Genomic DNA, 15,731 nt, shown 5'->3' with positions numbered 1-15,731 from the left:
GTACTAAAAACACGACCCCTTATTTTTTTAATTGTCAGCATTGGCGGCGGAAGCCAAAAAAATTAAGGGGGGTCCACCTGAAATTTGTGATGGATAGCCTACAGGTAACAAAATTGACAAGCAAAAAAAAAAATCGTCCCCCACCTCCAATCTATAGGGGGGATATGTCCCCCTCCCCCCGCTTCCGCCGCCTATGATTGTCAGCCCCCCCCCCCACACACACACTTTCAAATTTGTTCCGCGGTCCCTGTTTTTATGGTTTATCTAAAAAAACCTCCAATATGACTTTACAGTTTTGTTCTCCAAGTAAAAGAATAGAAAAATTTATTTTGAAAAATACACGGATTTGAATATCAAGATGATCGTTCCTATTTCATTCGGGGGTTTTTTTTCTTTCTTTTTCTTTTCGGTCCTTCCTTTCACGATTTCCATTCTTTGTCTATTTATAGCTTTCTTTCATACATATAGGACTACTTTCATTATTTTCTTTCCAATTTTTGTTAATTCTTTCGTTATTTCGAAAAGATTCCTCTTTTTATTATTTTCCTTCCTCCTTTCTTTCGTTATTTTTAATTTATTTAATTCTTCTTTCTTTATTCATTTCTTTTTTTCATTTATCTTTCTTTCTGATAATTTATTTCTTCCCTCTATCTTTCTTTTTTTGCTTAAAGACAAAACCAATAAAAAAAATTCAGGTCCATCCAGTCAATGTTTACATAGATGCGTACAAAATCATGAGTAAAATATTTGTATCATTAATAAGACTATCTCCAAAGAAAAAAAAGTGTATTCAAACTTGTAATCAAGACATAGAGAGAGAAAGGGAGAACTCGACAGAGGTGAGTGGGGGGGGGGGGGGGGAGGGAGAGAGCCAAAGAGAGAGAGAGGGTCATTGATATTCCAATCCGAAACTACGCACCAATCAAAAACACCATCAAGGGTTGCAGGGGACGCCCGCTATCGCGTAGGGACGCTTAGGCTCTGTAGTGTAGCCATGGCAACATGCACTTTGCTTTCTTCTTCCGTGTATCGTACAGTTTGAGTGCATTCGCTCGCTCGATTGTTTTGTTCGACGCACAGTAGTAATAGGTATGGGTATGAGAAAAATATTCACTCATTCTAAAAACAATAGGCATACCCCTCAACTCAAATATGAATATACACGTACTCTTTGGTAGGAGTACTTGATATACTAAGTAATTTTTACTAAAATTACCAACTTATCTCTAAAAAAATGATAGAAATTCAGTTGTGGCCTCTGCTAAGGTAAATATATGTAAATGAGAATATATTCTTGAAAAGTGTGGTTTTATCAGATATTCGATATTATCGGTTTAGAAAAGAAAACGCTTATATGTTTTTTTTTTAAATATACGACAGTAACATCTGAGGAGAAACATGCGACCAACCAAATACAAAAGTTGCACCTTTGCGTCATATTTTCAATTTCCATTTATTTATTTTGTTTTCATCTCCTATTATCATGTTATATAGGGATTGGTGTTTTCAACAAAAGCAAATGGAAGCTTCATCACCATATTGCATATCCTATCGGAGTTTGTGCGTATAGAAAAAAATATTGCGGTCATCTCCGTTCCTGCATTATTGTGTCGTTGGATGATGGGACGATGGGAGACGGGTCGATGAACGATTATGTCGGACCGTGTGATTAGATATTTTCACAAATGAAATAACAAATAAGTTCATCTTTATTTTGTTTAGTGAAACTGTGTATAACTCTTCCTCTTGGCCTATACGCGATACCTTCATTTTCTTGTTCCTTTTCTTTTTTATAATTATCAAGCTTAACGTAAAACAAGGTATTGCATTCATGATAATGAAAAAAAAATAATCAGCAAATTATCTGAGAACTTCAAAAAATGTACGATTTGTTTGTAGACAAAAAAGCCAACTTAGAATATATATTTTTGTTTTATAAAATGTAATCATTATGAAGAACATGAAGGATATCCTGGAGAAGAAAAAAAGGAGGGACGGAGAAGAAGAAAAGAAGAAGAAGTAAAAGAAAAAGTAGAAGAAATGCAAGAAGAGGAAGAAGAAGAAGTAGTAGAAGAAGGAGAGGGAGGAGGGAGAGGTGAAGAAGAAGAAGGAGAAGAAGAGGGAGAAAAGGTAGAAGAAGAAGAAGTACAAGAAGAAGAGGAAGAAGAGGAGAAGAGAAGATGAAGAAGAAGAGAAGAAGAAGAAGAAATAGTAATATAGTAGTAGCAGTAGTAGTTGAAGAAAAAGGAGGAGGGAGAAAAGAAAGTGAATGAAAAGGACAATGAGAAGGAAAAAGAATTGAAAATATGGATAATCCGAACAGAACCATTTATTCAAATATTCACCTTTATTATTACTTCCGTCTATCGACTATATATATATGCACAATAAATAATCACTATTCGTGCTCGCTTGCATGCATATATAGGCCTAAAAGTGCAAAATGGTCTATTATATTGTTTTGAATACCAGAACATTATGAGCCTATGATTATGATAAGAATGAGACGAATGCCCCCCCCCCCAAAAAAAAGGGCATTCCTTCTCCTACAGGCCACTTGATGTCTATTAATGAATTAAAATATATAAAATTTATTATCATTAAATTTTGAAAGATAACTGCTTACTTTTCAGTTAAGTTCTCTTAAATATTAATAGAAGAAAATCACATTCGTGTTCCGAGATTTTTTTTATATCATTCAAGACTATCTGAATACATGCTTCAGCCTGTTTGTTTATATTAGTATACTAGGCCTATACAGAACTTTTTCTTATTTTTCATAATTTACTATAACAATGTAATTACACAAGGAATAATATTTTTAAAAGTGGGTATGAAGGTTTTGTAACCGTGTACCCATCATGCCAGGTCACGGTGTTGTCCAGCTTTGATTGGTTACACTTCTATATTCTAGCATATAATCCTCCTATCTTTGTATTAATTTTTCATAGATTTGGTAATCTAGTAGGTCTACAATTAAGGAAAGGAGTTGCCATGCATGAATTTTTCATTTTCTTTCGCTATTATTAAAGCTGTAAAGGACATTGATTTTACCACATGCACCCGACACTACTGAAATATCATAAACATAAATCTATATAGACAATAGACTATAATAATAGTAAGCAAACTGTGGCCTCTGTCATGATTGCCATCAAATAATACAAAAGTATTGGTAAAAAGTGAAATACCATAGGCCCTATGGGACCGTATAAGCTCGATAAAAATTTGTTTTGTTTTAACATTTTCGTGACATTGTCCATTTGGACAAATCAATTTCATCGACTGAAAAGCAAGTCGAGCGACAATCAATGACGCGATTATACACTTTCTGTATTTTTCCACTGAAAATCTCGTCAAAATGTCAAGTATAGTTGTATTTCACGCGATGAAGTTGAGACAAAAAATCAAATATGAAATGCAATTAATTGAAACAAAACAAATGAAAATCATAATATCTGCATACATATTAAAATTTAGGAATATTAAGGATATTTTGTCTTGCTATGTATTGACTTTCGAGGGGAACCTCTCTGAGGCAAACAAAACAACGTCACTAAGTGCTTCAGCCCTGAACCCATGCCATTTTATTTTCCTATAGTAATTTATGGAAATTACAGGGAAATGCCATTTTTATCTTGAACTTTTTTTATATCACATCATTTCATATCAAGTAAATGTCTCATGTATACTTTTAAAGTGTTATTTTGATGTTAAAAATGGTAAATTTGTGTGATATTCTGATGTCAATAGTTTTGGCAGAAGTAAGCTTAGCGCACACATCGATTCTGGCATCGAGAAGCGGCGAATCTTGCGAAGGCTCTGTGTTGCAAGCTATTTTTCAATCGACTTGCATCGTAATAAAAAATACTAAAACAACTGGATATCTAAATGAAATGAAAGATGAATATATGTTCTCTGATTTTATCAATCTGTTTTTCTAGGAAAATAGTATTTTATACAAGATTTCAGCGTTTGTTTTTGGATTTTAAAGTGCCATTGTCAAAGTGTAAGTTTCGAGGTGAATTTCTCTCCAATGAAATAACCATGGCTATTTTGTAAGATGTCAAGTGAAAGATTGAAAGCTCCTCTTTCGTTTGATGGTATATTTTCTCGTTACCGTAGCACGAACAAGAAAGAAAAACGATAGTTTCCAACACCTTACTAACACATCCAAAAACACGATTGCCAAAATACACGGTACATGTACAAAACAAGCGGGCTGTACACACCCTATAGGCGACTTGACTGCATTGTTTTCCCCCACGTCCGCAAAAAGGCTATATAGGTATGGGATACCGCGGAAATTGAACATTACGTTTCTCGCTCAGTGTCAACACAGCCGGAATCTAACTCACTCACCATGTCTGCCGCCAAGCCAAAAACCGCAAAGAAGGCCCGTGCTGCCCCAGCACACCCACCTACCTCTCAGATGGTAGTTGCTGCTATCACTGCCCTGAAGGAGCGTGGTGGTTCCTCAAGCCAGGCCATCAAGAAGTACATCGCTGCCAACTACAAGGTTGACATCACCAAGCAGGCTACTTTCATCAAGCGTGCCCTGAAGGCTGGTGTTGCCAATGGTACCCTCGTCCAAGTCAAAGGAAAGGGAGCCAGTGGATCTTTCAAGCTCGGCAAGGTCAAGACTGGCAAGACCGAGGCCCAGAAGGCCCGTGCTGCCGCCAAGAAGGCCAAGCTTGCTGCCAAGAAGAAGGAACAGAAGGAGAAGAAGGCTGCTAAGGCCAAGGCCAGGAAGGAGAAACTAGCCGCCAAGAAGGCTGCAAAGAAGGCCGCCAAGAAGACAAAGAAGCCCGCCGCCAAGGCCAAGAAGCCAGCTAAGAAGGCAGCCAAGAAGCCCGCCGCCAAGAAGGCAGCCAAGAAGCCTGCCGCTAAGAAGCCAGCTAAGAAGGCCGCCAAGAAGCCTGCTGCCAAGAAGGCCGCCAAGCCAGCAAAGAAGGCAGCCAAGAAGCCCGCCAAGAAGGCAGCCAAGAAGTAAATTCTTAGCGCCACTTGGTGTATTGAGCTTTTTCAGCTCCACCCCAACGGCTCTTATCAGAGCCACCCAAACTTCAAGAAAGAATTCAAATTGTTTATCCTCTTTTTTTTAGTCTTAATGTCATTTTTTAGTGCCTGTCTATTTCTTTTCTAATCTATGTAAGTACATTTAGGGCTGGTGTTTAAGTTTTGGTATTTATTTTCCATGTCACATTGTTAAAAAACAATACAGGGTAAATATATGGACATAATAAAATCATTTATAAGTATATAGCGAGATGTCTGGATAAACCCCCTTAGCTTAGTGGTAGGTTCATGGTTACTGTAAGTGGTAACCATTCATTGCCACAATGTATATTCATATTTCAAATAAAAAAAACGGAATATGCTGGATTGGTTTTGGTCGGGATTATTATTCGAAAACTAAATATAGCAGAAGTGCCATTCCAAGATATCTTTTTACCGGGAAATCTCACTATATACTGAGAATGCATTCCCTCATTGCACCTATATTATGCTGATATCCTATGCATTGGGGGTAGCAAAATTGAATGGCCCGCCAAATACGAATCGATAAACAGGGATGTAAACAATACGAAGGAGTTCGTGTCCTTTTGTGAACCAGGGGGGGGGGGGTAGGCGCGGTGGAAAACTGGAGCAAAATAAAAACCGTGTGCACTGGAGGGGAACAACGTACGCAGGCTCGGCGGGTAGACAGAAGGGTCATTATTGATTGGTATGAAAATAATGAAACAGCGGGAAAGCAGTAATTTCTGATAAAAGAATGTATATATGCTCCACTCACGCCCATACAATTTTCAAGGGAGTCCAGATTTTCTTAAATATTGATTGAAAGAATGCTTCAAAATCCTAAAAATTAGTCATCGTTCGTACATGATGGGGGAGGGGGGTGGGGTGACACTGTGACAAACGAGCATGGGAGTAGTCCCTGCAGTGGATCGCCTCGACGAATCTAGCCTCGACCCCGTTCCAATATTTCGGAATATGGCGCATATTTGAATGTGGCGCCGCTTCGTAAAATTTGGATTTACACAGAAAGGTCAACACTCCAAACTCGGGCAATAATTAAAAGGCAAAAGAAAAAAAGTAAACAAAATAACAATAAAAATAGGCCAATCGTTTAATTCTGTCTTCTCTTTTCTAATTGGAAAATAATATACGAGCGAGCAAAAAAAAATGTCTTTACTTTGATTAAAAAAACAATTATTTTCGTCCTCACTTTTAAAAGAGGGCCACGATACACAAGAAGGGGAATATTGTATTTCCACAGTGTATCATTTGTATTAAAAAATAGGTCGAAATGGGCACACGTGCTCATATCAGGTCCCTCCCCTGGATAGAATGCGAAATGTAATTTGTAGATATTTGATCCGGGTTAATTCTAATGATAATATTGATTGATTGATTTTATTTTGTTTCTGCATTCAAGATAAATATGCATATCATAATATCTACAAAAGTGATACATTTAAGTTTTACAAAACAATAAAGCAATAGCCATAAAAAAGCAGTGAAAAATATCCACAAGAAGCAATATAAAAAGAAAATATCAGTTTAAACGAATGCAGGAGACCGCCATATTATGTCCATTTATTATTCATTGATTTTATTGTATTTCTGCATTCAAGATTAATATGCATCATAACATCTACAAACGTGTCCACAGTGGCGTAACTACGGGGGGGCATGGGGGGGCACGTGCCCCCCCAATCGGCTGGCCAAAAAAAAAAAAAAACGGGGAAAAGGAGAAAAAGAGGGAAAAAGAAAGAGAAACGTAGTGGGGAAAGAAGAAATTGTTGTTTATCATAGTGTTATATTATGTTATGTTATATGACATAAGAAGCATTTTTTAACAACTTTATGAAACATTATTTGCTTAATTGTGTCTTCATTATTCCTGGTGCTCGCATAGACTTTTTAACGAGATATATAGACCTGCTGTACTAAAGCCTCCCGTTTTCAAATCAATATACAAAAAAATAATATATTTCCTCGCAATTAGAGTTATTGTTTTAAGTAGTGATATATTCTTCTTTTTCATGACTACTGAAAGTTATTGCCCTATTTTAAGGTCTTAATATAAAACATTTCCTGTCCGTGCTAACGTTCGCATTAGTGGATTGGTGAGATTTCTGTTCTTCATGAACTCCTAAAATCAGTCCTTAAAATGTCAATTTTTCTGATCTGAATATAATTTTTTTTTAGTGAGATGCGCATAATAATCATGATTACAATGACTTCAAAAAGTGCTCCATGTGTTTAAATGTAATTCTAACAAAATCAGCAAGCGCTTGGCACTCGCATTAGATGACTATGGTACGTGAGATATGTATACGCTGACTTAATGGATTCGTAACTATAGTCCTTAAAATATCCATGTTTGTGGTCAATATATACAAAAATTTCAGCTCGCGCTTCGCGCTCGCATCATTTGGTTAGTCTAATACGTAGGGTCTTAGAGAATTCCTACAAACAACTCTTAGAATGCCCCTCTTCAGGTCTATATTTCCTAAATTTTCAGCTCGCGCTTTTGCGCTTGCAGTATTTGATTAGTAAGATGCGTATGATAATCATGATTACATGACTACAAAAGATGCTTCATGACTGTGTTTAGATGTAATTCTAACAAAATCAGCAAAGGATGGCAATAGCATTAGATGACTATGGTGAGATATCTATACTCTTAATGGATTCTAAAATATAATCCTTAAAATTTCCTTGTTTAGGGTTAATTTTTAAAAAAAATTTTGCTCGCACTTCGCACTCGCATTGTTTGTTTAGCGAGACAGTTAAGTATCATGATTACAAAACAATTCGCTTATAATGTCAATTTTTAGCCCTCTATATCAAAAATTTTCAGCTCGCGCTTCGCGCTCGCATTATTTAATCAGTGAGATACATATCCGTTTGATGGCACTGCATGTCCTTAAAATATCTCTATTAGGTCAGTATACCTGACAACTGAGCGCGCTTCGCGCGCTCCCTAAGTGACCCCAAATTTTTGCTGGTGCCCCCCCAATGCCGTGACCCACGGTACGCCACTGCGTGTCCAGAACGCTAAATTTGGTGCGCTAGTGCCATTTGGTGAGGCAATAATCCTCATTACCAGGTCCCTCGGAGAGGACCTTAAGCCGTTGGTCCTTGCTTACAAGCATTCCTGCTTTTTTAGTAATTAGGTAAACAAATCCTCACCAAATCTCCAAATAACGAAGTTATTGAATTTTAAAGATTTGCATTGTTCCATTGAAACATTTCTAGTTAAGTCTTCATGAACATTCATTAGGTGGGCTGATGATGACATGTCTTGTTCAAAAATTTCTACAAGAACTAAACAACTGGAACATAGTAACTTTCGCATCCTGCCGGGTACCCATTTAGCACCTGGGTCGAGAGTGGCAAAATGTGGATTACGCCTTGCCAAAGGACGCTATATGGATTCGAACACATGACCCTCTGTTTACAAAGCGAGAGTCAGAACCACTACATCACGGCTCTTTCACAAAAACGAATAGTCCATCGTGAAAAAAACTCTTGCACAGGACAGGTTTCTGATAAACATAAAACGTGAGCGCGAAGCGCGAGCTTATTTCTTTCTATTTTGTCCTGAAAATTTAATAACGTTTGTGATCATAAAGAAGATGGGTATGGAACCAATAATTACTTCGAGGGCGAAGCGAGAGCAAAATGTTTTTATGTACGCTCTGGCCTGATCGAAAAAAATGCAGTTACCAATGAAGAAGATATATATTTCAACAATTAAATAATGCGAGCGCAAATTGAACATTTTTTTTTACATTCTGACCTAAATACTGGACATTCTAAGCGCTTCTTTAATCATGAACAGGAAAGGTATATGACTATACACCTGATGCAAGCGCGAATGAGCGGAAAAAAATTGAGATTTACACCTAAAAAGGGACATCTTATGTTTTGTAAATCAGGAAAAGGATGGATAATTGGATATCTTCCTATATTGATAATGCGAGCGCAATAATCTCAATAAACATGCGTGCGCGTGATTAGATTTAATATATAGAATCTGGACATTTTAATTCAGTTTCAATGTGCGAAATACCTTATGAATAGAATTTTTATGTTACAAAAAAGAGCAATTAGAGTAATTACAGAAAGTCATTTTCTTGCTAATTATATTTTCATTATAATTTTAACAATGCGAGCGCGAAGCGCGAGCTAAAACATATTTAATATTCCAATCTGAAAAAAAAAGTTTATGTGATATTTCGAGCACTGTTGAAGTGGATAGGGATCGCGCTACATAAATGATGCGAGTGCGAAGCGTAAGCTGCTATTTTTTTTTATTATTACATGTACTTTGACGTACGACCGGCACTGGCGGCGGAAGCCAATAAATTTAGGGGGTGTCCACCTGAAATTTTGGGATGGACACATGTAAAAAAATAGGACAAGCGACCCAAAAAATTTTGAGAAGCAAAAAAAAAAAAAAAAAAAAAAAAAAAGGTCATCAACCTAAATTTTAGGGGGGGACAACACACGTGTCAAGGGGGTCCACGTGAATTTAGGGGGGACGCAGGAAAAAAAATTGACAAGCAAAAAAAAAAAAAAAAAAAAAAAAGAAAAAAAGGTTATCAAAACAAAATTTAGGGGGGACCGTCCCCCCCACCTAAAATTTAGGGGGGGACACGTCCCCCCCGTCCCCCCCGCTTCCGCCGCCTATGACGACCGGGACATTAATTTTGTCATCATATGGCTATGATAAATATCTTCCTATACGTATTTCTAAGCGCGAGATGAAACATGTAGATATTCCATTTAAAATGACTTAATTTAATATTTAATATGATTATTAGGAAATCATGAAAATATTACTATTTTACTTATTAATGTAATAAACCTAATAAGAGCGCGAAAATGATATAAAGGCCAGAAAACTGGACATTTTGTAATTAGGAACAGAATGCGTAGGTTAAAAATCTTTAACAAAAATAATGCGAGCGCAAATTGCGAGCCGAAACTTTTGATAAACTCTCATGAAAGAGGGATTTAAAATAATTTGTAAGAATTAATATAGGTATACCTCTCCATTCAAAATACTAGCGCTCAGCGCTATAGCTGATACTATTCAAAATCAGACCATTGTTGTATATTATTTTTTTTAATGCGGAAATAAATACTACTACTTCTACCCCCTCCTTATCGCACATGATAATGCTAGTAGGGTATGGTGCCTTCTTTATCAATTCGAAATGTACTTATGATTGCATTGAATTGCGTAATATGGATAGATAACATGTATGGGAATAAGTATTCATGGATAGTCGAAAGGAACACAAACCGTCACATCCCGCCATACCGATATATAACGTCGTTAAACGTATATTTATTCGATCTGTTCACTGCTACCACCCTGCCTGTGGAGAATATACAGGTAGGACTATGGTATGCCAATGCTGTATTGAGCACACACTTTAAAAGATCATTGAAATATCACTTTTGTGACCAAAATTACTAATTTTCATGCAGTTGCAATTTATTTTTCATTAGGAATTTGGAAATAATTTTTGTATTCACCAGAGCGCTCAAAAACTTGGATTTTGGGCATATTTTTGTGTACGCCCTCTATTGGTGGAAAGTAATATGGCAAGAAAATTTTCATTTTTAAATCTCTATTTTTTAATCAAGAAAAAAATTATCAAAAAAAATGAATTTACATAAGAGCCAAGTTATATGATGAATAGCTGTAATGAAAACTGACTCTGTAAGAAAATCAAGCATTTGTCCCATAGAAAAGGAGAAAATAAGCCAAACATTGCCACCCTTATTTTGCCACACATGGAGATGTAACTGAGAACAAGGTTATATCATAACCTTGTTCATTGAATGAGTGGATCTGTTTGAACAAAATATATAATACAATAATTAGTTTTTGTTTACATAGATGGTTTCATGGTTCAGTTTACAGCATGTTAATAAATAAAATTGCTTTATCACACTGCATCTGGTTTCACGTGTAATTATTTCCTTGTTGTTCTCATACATGAACAATCATTGTCTATTGTCTTTTAAAACAATGTAATCATAATTAGTATGGAACCGAATTGTTATCGAAATTATGATTATAATTCACGTATGTGCTCAAATAATGAACAGAGATCTTTCAATCCTTTTACTTGAGATTAGTCATAACTTTCTTTAACTCTCAATTTGCTGTCTAGCTATACATTGATTTAAATAACTGCTTATCTTGCCTAATTATACATAATTCTACTTTATTATAACAAGGCAAAGCTCATATGAATTTGTTTCTACTTCTTTTCACAAACAGCTAGTAACAATTGGCTACTACATTAAATAATTCCTTTGCCAGCTAGCAATTAAAATACGACATGTATTTGCGTTTGTAAATTAATGTAAATATAAAAATAACCAAACATTTTTCTTAGTATACATCAATGAAGTTAAACATTCATTTGATTCTGAAATGATTTGATCCTAAATCAAAACTTGTTTTGATTTAGTGTCCATAATTATGTTTATCTATTTATGCAAATACTATTCTGTTCTGTTATATCAAAATCATAATATCAATATTCCTTTCGCAAATAAGTTCTTAATACAAACATACAATTTTCACTTTGGTGGATCAATGCTTTCAATTAGCATAATTTATAATGAATCTAGACAAAACTGAAAACCGGAAATTCGAAACAGAAACCGGGAACCGGGCCGAAAACCGGGTCAAAAACCTACACGCCCTGCTCTCATTCCCAAAAAACCGGGCAAATCGAGACACTATAAATTGAATTTATTTCATTTGTCTGACACATATGGAAAACATAAAAGATCTAATGAATAAAAAAAGCACTTACTCTTTTCTGGCGGGACATAAAACCACGTTTAAATCACGTTTAACAACAGAAAGTTTCCCCCAAACTGCGGAGGCCGATACAGGCGTCTGACTCCTGAACCTTTCAAAAATGGAGTGCGACACGTCAAGGTACCTATGCAACAAACTTCACTAAGTGGACTTAATTTGCATAACAAAAATATCGTATGTCATTCTATACGGTATCCTAAATAAATGAAGGGAAATAAATTCAAATAATTAAATGTTTCCAATATTGGTATCATATAAATTCAAACAATCTTTTCGCTGGCGAAACAATTTATATTAAGTAACCACATTCTGTCATGACAGCAAATGTATCAGTTGATATCAGTCATCTCATTCCAGTTGCATCTTTTCATCATTGTCACAATCACATTGAGATTGATAGAATAGATCAGATGGTAATACCAGAAGGGTGGCATTCACATGTATCAAAGAAAGAAGATACGGTCACGTGGTGCAAAGTGATGGTAGCTAGTCGGGGGCAGATATAGACATTAGCGGTAACTTCATTTACCCACTCACCTAAATTTGTATCAATCCGAAGTGTAACAAGTGAGTAACTGCAGAGGCGTCGATTATGGGGGGGGGGGGCGATCGCCCCACCAATGAAAATATTGGGGGGGGGGCAAACATATCGTTTTGCCCCCAATAATTCCGCATGTGCTAAAAATAAAATAAGATTGTAATGTTACACAGAAATCAGCAAGCGAGATTGAGATACGCAACTCGTTCTTTGTCTAAAATCGTGCTCAAAATGTCCACTTTTCAGTTTGGAATATCAAAAAATTTCAGCTCGCGCTTCGCGCTCGCATCATTTCTGTAACAAAAAAACATACTTTCCATGATTAAATAGGTGAATATGGTCCCGTTTTCAGTTCTAAATCTCAAAAGAACTCCTACTTCGATTTGCAATAATCTTTTGTTGGATATATCTTGTTCTTTTTTAAAAACGTCTATATTAAACTCAATTTTTTTTTCCAGATCGAAATATCAAAATTTTCAGCTCGCGCTTCGCGCTCGCATTATATGTGTATATGTGTGTATGTATATCAATATATATATATATATATATATATATATATATGTGTGTGTGTGTGTGGGTATGTATGTTTGCATGTATATATACATATATATAGGCATGTGTGTGTGTGTGAGTGAGTTTGTTTGTTTGTTTAGTGTGATCGAGCGCGTTTGGAAAATTGATTCATGATTCCCCCCCCCCCCAAACTGAAAAATGGATCGACGCCCCTGAGTAACTGCCGTTTCACACGGTAAAAAAATCGTAATTTGAATGATGGTTCCAGTGAAAATATAAGGCTAACGACGAACATGATTAGAATCACGAACGCCTGCAATCATCATTACAATGATGATACAAGATTCACGTGTGAAAAGGCCCTGAGAGAACCACTTCCATGGACCCTGTATACTACAAAACTTGCATTTGAATGAGCTCTCTATACGCAAACCCTCAACGTACTCTCGTTATTGGCGGGAAATGTACTTGATTTCCCCAAAAATGTATTCAAAATGAAAGTTATTTGCACCATATTCTCCAGGTTATATTACTTTTTTTATAATAATTTGCGGGACTTGCAATATTTAGCCCCGTGTATATTGAGTATCATACAGGGGCAAGCCCGCTATAGTCAAAACAACCATTCGTCACAGACATACGGGGGGGGGGCAATAATTTTTTTGTTTTATTTCAATTTTGTTCTATTATCACATAAAAATTATAATCCATACAAAACCATTTATCATCAAAGAGTGTAAATATATAAAAGATTTCTGAACAGAAGAAAAGGTAATTCCCTAAAAGCAAAAAGCTTGTTACGGGAACAAAAACACAATACAAAAAAGAAGTAGGCTCGGAAAGGAAAGGGGTGAAAATTCATATAATTTTCTGAACATTATGTCAAAAACTATCACAAAAATAGAAAGGTCAAAAATTCTGCATGCCCGCTTCGTTAACTCGTAGCTTTTCTCAAATTTTGCCACATACGCCATATATGGCCCATTAACCATGTTAACATTATTTTGTTGGCTCATTGATTGCATCATTGTGGCTCGACATCAGTAGGCTACTCATTAATGCTATCCATAAGGACCGCTGTAGCATGACGAGTTCAAAGTATCTATAGTGACAGGTCCACTAGTCCACTATTCACAAATCATACGGACTGGTATTCACTTGTACTTGGATACACTTGTTCTTGGCTCAGCCCCTGAATCTTATCCCAATCAACGAGGGGGTAGGATATATGAACATCTTGCGAGCAGATTACGAGCATACCGACCGTAATGTTCTCTACTGATAGATATGGTGAACACCATGCATTAATCTTTTTAATGCACCAAACATTCGGAGAACGAATGCTGATATTATGTTGCCGACCTAACCTTTGCAAAACATGTCAATTATTTCAAGGAACGATACAGTGAAAACGAGTTGGCGTGATTGACAAGGGAGGCGACCGACAGACATCATAATCATCACCATCATCAGATCAGATGAGATGGTATAGAGGACGTTTTCCATAATATTGTTTGTTATTTTGTTTGTTTGTTTGTTGTTCGGGGAGCAAAATTATGAAAAGGGGTCACTCTTATTTGCAAAAATATTGTCCCATTTACACGAATTGTTTATTTTTGGGGAATGAAGTTTCTTGGTTCTTGCGGCGTTTTGTTCTGAATCATTCAAATGTGGCCATGATTTGGGTATGAAAGGGAAGTGGATACTGCCCGATTTCTCAAACCATGATCGAGCCAACAAAGGCTCACTTCTTTACAAGAACTGTGTAAATGGGACATATACCCTTACATAATTTCTATGCATAAATATGATATATTTCTGTATACTTGATGCATTTCATTTCCCTTTATTTCACGCCGAGTGTGGATGAGGGGGAGGGGCTGCTTCTGCTAAAGTATTACCAAAGTATTATTCTGACACACGGTTGTTCCACATTGGACTGAGTGGTTATTGGTTCGTAAGTGTTATTTACTTCAACTAATTTGCATCATTCGTCACACCCATTAAGGCTAACATAAACAGCGGTGGTAAATGTGCATTGAGTGTTTAAATAGACCTATGTGTGATCCCATAAGTCATGTATGTGTAGGTGTATAGGACCTACATGGTTTTATTTCAACGCCCTCTGCTTTGTGTCCCGCAAGATTTTGTTCATATACCATACATTCTAAATGCTGTACTCAATAATTTTCAATTTTCCATTAAACATGTAAAATTGGAAGATCAGCAATGGTACAACTATCTTGAAAAAAGAGAACCAGCTAGGAATAATGGGTAAAGCAGAGCTTCATTTTTATTGTATTTTTTCTTTTTTTATAATAAAAACATGTTCATTGTTGTGTCACAATGTTTTGGTTGCGGCTCACCAGAGACTATAATTTATCGGAGAAGATAAATGGAGTCACAGTCTGTGGCTACACGCAATCTACTGGCAATCACTGAATACAATTCTTAAGATAGAAATGATAACAGAATCAATACTTGTTTGTGATCAGCAAAATCAATCTGTCACTTTGTCTAACATTATGATCATGATAAACGACCAGAAATACACCATTGCTGATATTCCACCGCAACAATTTGTTTAGCATTCACATCAAATATCACGTTTCGGATGATCAAACCATAGCACGCAATTCTCTCCAGGTGATTAAATTATATGATCACATCTTTCTTCTTTTTCATCCAGTGACTCTTATTTCTTTTTTCATCCCCCACGTCCTTCTCTATTTGGACTAAGCAATCAAGCTTAGCAATGGGATTTTGTAAATCCAATTTACACGACCGGCGAAGGAAATTACTGTATACGTT

At 36.2% G+C, this 15,731-nt stretch overlaps 1 protein-coding gene across 1 annotated transcript; it reads left to right on the top strand.

Moving 5' to 3' along the window:
* Positions 1 to 4,291: 4,291 nt before the first annotated feature.
* On the top strand, positions 4,292 to 5,259 carry LOC121415500 (late histone H1). The gene has a single exon (XM_041608701.1). It carries the CDS (start codon positions 4,364 to 4,366, stop codon positions 4,991 to 4,993), a length of 630 nt encoding a protein of 209 aa, XP_041464635.1. The 5' UTR covers positions 4,292 to 4,363; the 3' UTR covers positions 4,994 to 5,259.
* The last annotated feature ends 10,472 nt before the right edge of the window (positions 5,260 to 15,731 follow it).

Source organism: Lytechinus variegatus, chromosome 5 (genome assembly GCF_018143015.1).
Source record: "Lytechinus variegatus isolate NC3 chromosome 5, Lvar_3.0, whole genome shotgun sequence".
NCBI classification, from domain to species: Eukaryota; Metazoa; Echinodermata; class Echinoidea; order Temnopleuroida; family Toxopneustidae; genus Lytechinus; species Lytechinus variegatus.
Note: the sequence above shows the minus strand (reverse complement) of the source record. Positions and strands in the feature narration are given on the sequence as shown.

Coding starts and splice junctions, on each gene's coding strand:
- LOC121415500 (XM_041608701.1), top strand. CDS start 4,364: ATGTCTGCCGCCAAGCCAAAAACCGCAAAGAAGGCCCGTGCTGCCCCA.